The sequence below is a fragment of the Hyperoodon ampullatus genome (genome assembly GCF_949752795.1).
Source record: "Hyperoodon ampullatus genome assembly, chromosome: 18".
Taxonomy (NCBI): Eukaryota; Metazoa; Chordata; class Mammalia; order Artiodactyla; family Ziphiidae; genus Hyperoodon; species Hyperoodon ampullatus.
Genome location: NC_136931.1, coordinates 13,707,392 through 13,717,677, shown reverse-complemented (window position 1 = coordinate 13,717,677; position 10,286 = coordinate 13,707,392). Strand labels below are relative to the sequence as shown.

Here is a 10,286-nt window from a genome sequence, read left to right as displayed (position 1 = left end):
TGCTTTCTCCTGACGCTGAGGGAGGGCGTGGTGTGGGACCTCTGCCCCATCCCCTCCTTGGTTGGCACTTGCCCATATGCCATTTGCGCGTGGGGCCAGAACAAGCAGGCGACGCTGTGGCTGGCCCATCAGCGGGCTGGGAAAGGAGCGGCCACGGTGACACCCACCTGACTGCCGGGCTGAGGCCCCGGCTCCCCGGGGTGCCGAGCCATGAAGTGCTCCCTGCGGGTGTGGTTCCTCTCGGTGGCCTTCCTGCTGGTGTTCATCATGTCACTGCTGTTCACCTACTCCCACCACAGCATGGCCACCCTGCCCTACCTGGACTCGGGCGCCCTGGACGGGACCCACCGGGTGAAGCTGGTGCCCGGCTACACCGGCCTTCAGCGCCTCAGCAAGGAGGGGCCTGCCGGCAAGAGCTGTGCCTGTCGCCGCTGCATGGGCGACTCCGGCACCTCTGAGTGGTTTGATAGCCACTTCAACAGCAACATTTCCCCGGTCTGGACCCGCGAGAACATGGACCTGCCCCCAGAGGTCCAGAGGTGGTGGATGGTGAGAAAGCTGTGGCCCTTCCTGCCTCCTCTCTGGGGGTCTGTCCCCCCGTTTGGGAGTCACCCTTAGAGCCCCCTCTTGGATTGGGGCTGTCTGTCTTCTGGCCCCCAGAGCCTTGACAAAGTGTGAGGCTCACTGGACCAGAGCCAGCTCCTAGGATCACAGATTGTGAAGCGGGGAGCGAGCTTTGCCTGGAAGGAAAGAGAACTAATATTTTCTAGTGCCTGTAGCGGCTAAACATAGACCAGAGATGCCTTGCTGGGCCAGGGAGGTGAAATAGATAGGAGAAACAGGTTCCCCAGGGAGAAGATGGCGAGAAGTGAGCATGGCATCAGGAAGAAGGCCTGCCCTTTATAAAGGAGGCAGCGGCTCAGCTCCAGTGATGGTTGCTATGCAGGCAGTATCCTAATTTGTAAATATTTGCTCAGAATAATTTGAAACACCATGCCACTCATTTGGTTCCTTCCAATTGCTGGAAAAGCCTTTCTTCTGGGTTGGGATAGGAAAGCATCAGCAACTCCTCTGGGGGCTAAGGGAGGTGACGGGGAGGGGATGGGGGGACAGGTGTGCCCAAGCCTCCCCTCTCTTCCAGATCCTGTCACCTTGCTGCTGCTTTAGCTCCCTTCACCTTGTCCCTGTCATCTCTGGAGCGTCACTCCCTAGGCTTTGCCAGGGCCATCTGGTTGCCACACATGTCAGAGGTGGAACAGCATCAGTACTTGACCCAGGGGGGCCTGCAGGCTGCAGGCATTTCCTGCTGGGGGACTTGGGAGGCAGCTCATGGTCCCTGGTTTCCCCAGCTGGCAAATGGGGAGGGTGATGACTCTCCCTTTTTCTCACAGTTAGGACAGCTGTGAGGATGAGCTCTTGCAATCAGGCTTATCAGAGCAGCTCAGAGATCCTGCTTCCCAGCCCGGACTGTCAGAGTCCCTAAGGATGGGGAGTGTACAGAGCAGGAGTCACCAGGTGCCACACACACCCTTCGCATGACAGCCTGGAGCCCTTGAAGGGTCCTGCCCGTTGCTCATAGTCACACCCTTCATTTTACGGGGAAGATCGAGGTTCAGAGAGTGCCTCGGGCTTGCCTTGGTCGTAGGTCTCAGTGGTGGCCACGAACGGCCAGAACAGGCCTCTGGGCAGGGGTGGACCGAGAGGCAGGCCAGGCCCCCTGCTCACGGGGGTGGAACTCAGGGCTGTTTAAGCCCCAGAAGCCACCTCTCTGCTCCTCCCCACAGCCACCCTCTTTTGCTGTGAACTTAGAAATTCTTGTCTCAGGGCTAAGCTGCTTCTCCACGCTGAGTTCATGTTCTTGTGCTCAGAGAAGAGGCAGAGAAGCAGGCCCACCCATCCCCTCCATGCATTCTGTCCCCTGAGCAGCTCCTGCTTAGCCGCAAACCCGCAGCGCTACCGCTCGGACCACAGAGCATTTTAAAGCCCTTACAGATGGTGGCCCAGGGGCCGAATCCAGCTCACTCAATGTTTTTAAACTATTTGCATGAGTTACCATCATTTAGGAATCAGGATATTTCACATGACATCTGTTTTTTCAGCTTCTCTTGAAAAACCAGAAAATCTGGTCCTCTGGGCTGACAATCGCACAAGGCAACAATTGGTTGAAGTCACCCCTTTTCGATGGGAGCTCCTGTTGGCTGTAGGCCCCACCTGCCTCTTCACTCCTGCATGTTACCTGCCTGGCACTATAGGCGTTTAAGCGCTGCCCTGGCTTCATTTCATGGTCTCTTGCATCACTGGTGGTGGGAGGTGCGGGGGACCGGTTTCATTCCAGCTGTTCTGACTTTGAAAGAGTATCTGTGCCTCTTTGCCTTTTCCCCAGGGCTCAGGGCTCCTGATATCCTGTGGATCTTGCCTGGAGTTTCAGGCTGAGTCCCAGGGGTGCCCCCTGCAGGCTGATTGGGAATAAGCCCCTGAAGCTCCCCGGGGCTTTCCACATTAACTGCACCTCAAAATGACTCTGAGACTCAGAGCTGCCCCGAGAGGACAGCAGAGCAGGGGCCTCTCTGCTTCGCGGCACAGGCCTGCAGATCCCTGGAGAAGGTGTTGACTAGCACCTTGACCCCCAAGCCCAACCAGGACCTTAGAGCTACTCCCGAAAGCAGGGCCCTCCCTGGTCTGGTCTCGGTAGGGAGACTGCGCTGTTGTTGAACAAGGGGAGGGTCCTTACAGCTCAGGGAGGACTTCCGCCCCCTGACAGCCCGGGTAGGAGGCCTGCGCTGCTTGGACCCTGGAGGGTGAGGGCAGGGAGGGAGCAGGTGGGAGTCCCCTCCCGATCACACCCCTCCTGCTTGCTTCTCCCCTCCCCTCCCCAGATGTTGCAGCCCCAGTTCAAGTCACACAACACCAACGAGGTGCTGGAGAAGCTGTTCCAGATAGTACCAGGCGAGAACCCCTACCGTTTCCGGGACCCCCGCCGGTGCCGGCGCTGTGCTGTGGTGGGGAACTCGGGCAACCTGCGGGGCTCTGGCTACGGGCCGGATGTGGACGGGCACAACTTCATCATGAGGTAAGTCCCAGGGAGCTCAAGGCTGGACCCAGGACCGGCCTCCAGGAGGGGGCCCTGGCCTCCTTGGCCTTGTCCGGCGGCGTAGGAGCGGCCAGCTGCCGGGGGTGCTGTGACAGAGGCTCAAATCTCTCACTTGTGTTTGTCGGGGTGGATGAGGAGGCAGAACTGTCATTCTGAACTTTGCTTGAGGCCCGCGCTCAGCTTCCAACTCTGAATGCCTCTGTAAAGAGCTGAAACTAGACTCCTGGCTGATGCCTTGTGAAAACTCCCCCCAGAGGCCCTCTCTCCTGCCTGGTCCCTTGTAGCAGTTGGGCCAGGAGTGTGGGCCCCAAACTAGTGTCTTGCTTAATAGCCACAGGTGATGCCTCTGGCAGAGGAGGGGCGTCCTAGGCAGAAAAAGGAGCTGTCGGTGCCTGCTTTGGGCTCCCATCCCTTACCTTTACCTCATAGCATTTCGATTGTGCAGGGGCTCGTTCATTCTACAGACATCTGTGCCCAGCGTTGAGGAACAGAGAAGGGCCGGGAGGGCACTCATTCCAGACGAAGACAGGAGCAGGGAGCCCGAGTGTGAGCAGGGACAAGAGGTAGATTTGTGACCCGGACATGGGCTGCTCATTCTGCTTCTGAACTTCCTTGTTTTCTGACTTACCTCCCTAGACTTGCGGCAGGAAATGCCACAGTGGGGATCCTTCCATCCCACTCCTTGGTGGAGGAAGAGCCCTAAGAGTAAAGATACTGAAAATGCCCAGTTTTCACTAAGCATCTCTTAAGATGAGCACTGCAGAAAGACCAGGTTTCCCAGGAGGCAGGGGGAAGGGCTTTGTCTTAGAAACTGTTGCTGTCTCCATAGCAACACCAAGGCAGCACTATGTCTCTGAGGCTTTCAGCATTCCTTGCAGAACCTTTCTCATGTTGAGAATGGTTGAGGGGTGGGGGGGGAGGGGGATGCTAGGCCAAATCCAGGCATCCACAGCCACCAGCTGAGAAACACCATCCCCATTAAGGCTTCCTCTCCAACTGCTCTCCTCCTGCTCTGTTCCTCACAGACCCCAGGGCTGTCATGGCAGAGGCAGATCCAGACTGTGGCTTTGGTGACAATAGGACCAATGCTGTGTGTGGAGCTGAAGCAGTCCCAGCAAGCTGTTATTAATGAATGGGGAAAATACTTCTCATCCCCTCTAGGAGACAGTATTTCTGAATCCTAAAGACCAAGACATCAGAGGAGTACCCAGACGGTAGGCAGACTGGCAGTTCTAAAGAAATGGATTTGGGAGAAGAGAGGCAGGATCTTAATCCCTGTTTGGGGGGCCAGAGCACAGTTGGTGCTGCAGGGAAGTTTCTAGGCTTCTGCTTGAAGCAGACTGCAGCTGAAGTGGCTGAGAACAAAGACTCACTCTCTAGTTCCAAATCAGGCCACTCCTGGTTTCCCAGCCCAAAGTACCCTCCAGTCCCTCAAGGGTAGGGAACCAGAGAGGCATGAGGTACAGCACATCGACCAGTGGGGGTGGGGGGCAGGCATCCTGGACACACTGTCACCACATCATGCCATCAATGGGAGATGGGCAGAAGGGAGCCAGTAGGGGGACCCCTGTGACACAGGGCCCAGCTAGGGGGTGCTGGCCACTTTATGGACAGGGAACGTTCGAACGGGCATAAAAAGCTGGGAGAGCACGTGGAGGAGACTTTGCTCCCTCTCTCCTAGATCCCTGTGTCCCCAGTGGAGGCCCAGGTTACAGTCACCCGCCTAGGTGGTATGATTCTGAACTGGGATCCACACAAGATAGGAAAGTCCTCAGAATGCGTCACAACAGAAAAGGCCAACAGGTTTGTGTTTAAAGCTGGATCACTTGTTTTTAAGATGCTCACCAAAAAAAAAGGGAGCTTTGATCCTGTTTTGCACCACTTGAAAGGAGTTAGAAGCCTTCTTGGTGTGTCACAGCCTGGGGAATGGGCAGGGGGGAGATTGCTCTGGGGTTCCAGGTTCTTCTAAGACAGCAGAGGAGAGACAGCCCCACACTGCACGTCTGCCCGGGACAGCTGAGGGCGGGCTCTGTGAGAACGCAGGCATCCCTCTTGGCCTTGGAGTGGAAAGGGAGACAAGAACTTAAAGTGCAGGGACAGGGTGGCTGAGACGGGCAGAACTGAGCCATCCGCGCGGGAGCCGAAGGGGTGCTTCAGCTTCTTGTCTTGCTTCCATGTCTTCTAGGAAAGAGGACAGAACAGCCAGGTGAGCTGTAAGCTGTGAAAGGCTGTCTTTTCTTTTAAAAAAAAATTATAAAAGTAATATGTGCTTGTTATTGGGAAAAAAAAAAACCCAGAAATGTACGCACTAAAAAGTGAATTATCTAGGACTTCCCTGGTGGCTCAGTGGTTAAGAATCCGCCTGCCCATGCAGAGGACACGGGTTCGAGCCCTGGTCTGGGAAGATCCCACATGCCATGGAGCAACTAAGCCCGTGCGCCACAACTACTGAGCCTGTGCTCTAGAGCCCACGAGCCACAACTGCTGAGCCCACGTGCCACAACTACTGAAGCCCGCGCACCTAGAGCCCGTGCTCCACAACAAGAGAAGCCACCGCAGTGAGAAGCCAGCGCACCGCAGCAAAGAGTAGCCCCCGCTCACCGCAACTAGAGAAAGCCTGCACGCAGCAACAAAGACCCAACGCAGCTAAAAATAAAACATATATTTTTAAAAAGTGAATTATCCCATTCCCTAAGAGTAACCATTGTTAAAATTTTAATACTCTTCCATTTTTTTTTCTATTCATTTACACAAGCTAGTTTTTATTCTTCCTCCCTTCCCTCCTTCCTTCATTCCTTCCTTTCTTCCTTCCTTCATTCCTTCCTTTCTCTCTCTCTCTCTCTCCCCCTTTCCTTCTATCCTTTCTTTTTCTTTTTTTTCTTTCACAAAAAATGGAATCACACTATCTAATTTTCAGTTTTCCTTTTCTGTGTTGTAATTTCCTCTGACTGCACAAGTATTCAAAAGATATGTGTTAAAAGGAAAGAAGTGAGATTCCTCACGCCACTTGGTTTTTTTCACTCAATAGCTCTAGGACGTATTTCTTACCAGCACATGTAAATCTACTTTGTTCATTCTGATGACTACTTGCTATTCTGTTACATGAATGTACCAAAATGTATTAACCAGTTCGCTATTGTTTGATTGGTTTTCCTTTTCACTATTGTAAATAATACTGCAGTGGATATCCTTTGCACACTTATGCAGCCATTTTTATAGGATAAATTTTAAGAATGGAATTGCTGGGTAAGTGCACACCTATTTACATGTTTGATGGCCAGCAACAAACTGTCCTCTAAAACTCTTGTACCAGTTTTCCACAGTGGTGTCTTCTCATGCCACCCTCTTGTCCCTGCAGGATGAATCAGGCGCCAACCGTGGGCTTTGAGCAGGATGTCGGCAGCCGAACCACCCACCATTTCATGTACCCCGAGAGTGCCAAGAACCTGCCCGCCAACGTCAGCTTCGTGCTGGTGCCCTTCAAAGCCCTGGACCTACTGTGGATCACCAGCGCCCTGTCCACGGGGCAGATCCGATTGTGAGCTCCTCTGCTGGCTAGAAGTGGGATATGGGTGACAGGCCCACCTTGGGAGGAGTTGTCCAGGGAACGGATCTTAGAATTCCTTTAATTGAATATTTTGGCCAAGAGGGGCAGGTGAAGAGAGAAGCAGTGGTAGGGAGGGCCCAAAACGGTGGTTAGCCGAGGCCACAGCTTGTTTTGGGTCACTCCCTGCATGGTGGCAGCCAGCACACTGATGGTAGAAAGGTGGAGAAGGACACTTTTCCAGATCTCCTTTCTAGGAGGTAGCTCCTACTGTGGGAGCTCTGCCTTCTGAGAACTTTCTTTGGAGGCAGTTGCCCAATCACAGCTGGGAACCTTAGGAAATTCAATTCACCAAGTAGTTTTTTTTTAACAGCTTTATTGAGATACAATTCACATACCATACAATTCACACATTGAAGATGTACAGTTCAGGGGCTTTTAGTATGTCTACAGAGTTGTGTAACCATTACCACAATTAATTTTAGAATACATGCATGTTCTAAAGATGAAGATAATCTGAAGGTACTCCTGTACCCCTTAGCCATCTCCCCCACTCCCTCCTCCCTGCCCCAGCCCTAGGCAACCACTAATCTACTCTCTGTCTCACCAAGGTTTGTGTGTGTGTGTAAAAATGTATGCGTGTAACAAAATACACCATTTTAACCACACAGTTCATTAGCATTAAGTACATTCACATGGCTGGGCAAACCTCACCACAGCCCATCTCCAGAACTTTTTCATTATCTCAAATGAAAACTCTGTACACACTAAACAGTAACTCCCCATTCCCCCCTCCCACCAGCCTCTGATAACCACTATTCTTTCTGTTTCTATGATTTGACTATTCTAGGTACTTCATACAAGTGGAATGATAGTGTTTGTCCTTTTGCGTCTGGCTTATTTCAGTAGCATAATGTTTTCAAGGTTCATTCATGTTGTAGCCTGTGTCAGGATTTCATCCCTTTTAAAGGCTGCATAGTATTCTAGTGTATGGATATACCAGATTTGTTTATCCATTCATCTGTCAATGGACAATTGGATTGTTGCCACCTTTTGCCTGTTGTCACCACGTATTTTTTAAACACGGAAGTATAAGTATAAAGTTTTCTGACTTTATCTTACGTTTGCGAGTCATAAGGGCTAAAATAAGTGCTGTAGAGTTTAAGTCCCATGGATACTCAGAAATGGGAGTGTAGGTTACAGGCACCATGGCTGACTAATAGGGAAGGAGGGATTTGTGCCAAATATGAGGAGAGTAGCAAGAGGGCTATTGTGGGCAGAGGTAAGAGCACAAACATGGTGGGTGTGAGAGGATCACAGCAGAGCCTTGTGGGAAGAAAAGTTGGGGCTGGGTTATGGAAGGCCCCAGTGCTTGTCTCAAACATCCTTATTTCATCTTGAAGGACATAGGGAGCCACTGAAGGTTTCTGAGCAAGGAACTGCAGTGATGTGCTATGGGACAGCAGTCTGGAAGCAGGGGAGCCTGTCGTGAGGCTGTCATCACTTGGGCCTCAGTGGGAGAAAAGGCATCCCTGGGTCCACGGAGCCATCTCAGTGTTATTTTTCTTTCTGCTTTCAGCACCTATGCCCCAGTGAAGTCCTTCCTTCGGGTGGACAAAGAAAAGGTAAGTTTCCTCCTCCCCCTTCTTCATCCCCACCCCAGAGGAAACAGTGCAGACCTGACTTGTGCTGTGCCTGGCCTTGTGGTTCAGATACCCCCCAAAACCCTTCTAGAACCTTCAGAGTCCCCATCTGCTGGTATGCCTGACCCCACACAGAGGCTGCGGGAACCAGAGAACCCTGATGAACAGGTCCACTGGCAAGCATGGAGGGGCCGGCAAAAGCTGCTCAGAGCCTGGCCTGAGCCTCCAGGCCCCAGAAGCCCTCATGTGCTCATTACATCTTCTCCTCCCAGGTCCAGATCTACAACCCAGCCTTCTTCAAGTACATCCACGACAGGTGGACAGAGCATCATGGGCGGTACCCTTCCACTGGGATGCTGGTACTCTTCTTTGCTCTGCATGTGTGTGATGAGGTGGGTAGTTGATAAAATAACGGGACTCATAAGACGAGAGGGAGTCAGCCCTTGTCGGGGCTTAGCAGTGCCTCAAGGGGAATGTGTTTTTGCAGGAAAAAACAAAGTGGCTTTCATTCCCCCAATTTCTAGGTTGTAAGGTATAGATCTGCATTTCCCAGACTTAACTACTTTCATGATTTTACCAAGTCTGAAACCATTTCATTGAAACGTTAAATTTATTTAAAAAGGAAATTGAATACTACCACCATAATTGATATTACTTGCCATAAACAATAAGCATAAACGTAAATGGAATGGAAACAACGTAGTTAAGTTTCAGCAGGATGGTGTCTTCCACAGCTGTGGACCCCAGGCCTACTCTGTGTTAAAAATGTAGGTTAGTCATTCAAGGAGACCATCTCTCTAGCAGGGGGAGCTACTGTGCCATACACGGTAGTGTTCATGCCCAGCACACCCACTTTTGCCAGTAAACTCTTCAGTGTATGGTACTGGGTACTTGACCAGCTTTCAATAAAAGTACTCCATTAAATTTAAAAAAATCAGTTAGCAAGGGTTGGAGAGCTGTCACAGACTAGCCCCAAACTGAGGTGTTCTTGATGTAATCAGAGGGTGGTTGGAAGGAGAACCGGAAGGGAGCAGCAGTCTCCCTCTGGGACAGTGTCCTTAGCTTCAGGGCTGGGTGTTCCCGGTCTAACCGCGCGCTGTAAATTGATGAGCTGCCGGCCTCTGGCTGGGGGCGGCTCGTCGCGGCTCCCCTCTCCTTCCGCACCACGACCCGAGGCTCTCCCGCGCCCTCTGCTCCCTGGTCCCCGACTTGGGGTGACCCGCGCCGCCCTCCCCCGCAGGTGAACGTGTACGGGTTCGGGGCCGACAGCCGGGGCAACTGGCACCACTACTGGGAGAATAACCGGTACGCGGGCGAGTTCCGGAAGACGGGCGTGCATGACGCCGACTTCGAGGCCCACATCATCGACATGCTGGCCAAGGCCAGCAAGATCGAGGTCTACCGAGGGAACTGAGCCAGACCCAGCCGTGACTCTTCCGGCCCTCCCGCGAGGCGCCGGGAAGCGCTCCAGCCGGAACTCAGGGTCAGCCCGGGGGTGGTGGCCTAAGCGCGGGCGCGGCGCCCTATTGGGCGTCAGCAGGCAATCGGGAGCGACGCCGCCGCAGTTGGACCAATCATGCTTCAGTCTAGCGAGCGCCGGCTATTCTCCGCCAATCACGAGACTCTGGGCGCTGCCTGGGCCTAGCATCAATCAGCGCTGCCACCGGCCGGAGCCTCTGTTTCTCCCAGCCAATCATGCGACTCAAGGAGAACTTCCGGCGCTGGGGCCCGTCTCCTCCAATCAATGGCCTTCGGAGGCGGGCCGGCGGCCGATCAATCCCCACTCCCGTATGCTTTTGGGTAGGATTTTATCGGTATTTCACGCTTTCAAAGGAGTAGAAGTTTGTTCCGGCCCCAAGAAGTACTTTCCTCAGGCTCGGCCAGAGGCGGCTCAGTCGCCGGCCGGCCTGACCCCGCAGGGGGCGCGGAGGAGGAAACGGTGGGGAAGGTGCGGGACAGTAGCGGCCCGGCCTCCCCTTCCCGGGGGTCCCTCGTGGCCTCGGGGCGG

At 53.3% G+C, this 10,286-nt stretch overlaps 1 protein-coding gene across 1 annotated transcript; it reads left to right on the top strand.

The window, feature by feature from the left end:
• Nucleotides 1-210: 210 nt before the first annotated feature.
• Nucleotides 211-9,692, top strand: ST3GAL2 (ST3 beta-galactoside alpha-2,3-sialyltransferase 2; the record flags this gene model as incomplete). Its single annotated transcript, XM_079723571.1, has 6 exons — nucleotides 211-549; nucleotides 2,877-3,070; nucleotides 6,450-6,629; nucleotides 8,215-8,260; nucleotides 8,551-8,670; nucleotides 9,519-9,692. The coding sequence occupies 6 exons, from the start codon at nucleotides 211-213 to the stop codon at nucleotides 9,690-9,692; spliced, it is 1,053 nt and encodes a 350-aa protein (XP_079579697.1).
• Between the last annotated feature and the right edge of the window lie 594 nt (nucleotides 9,693-10,286).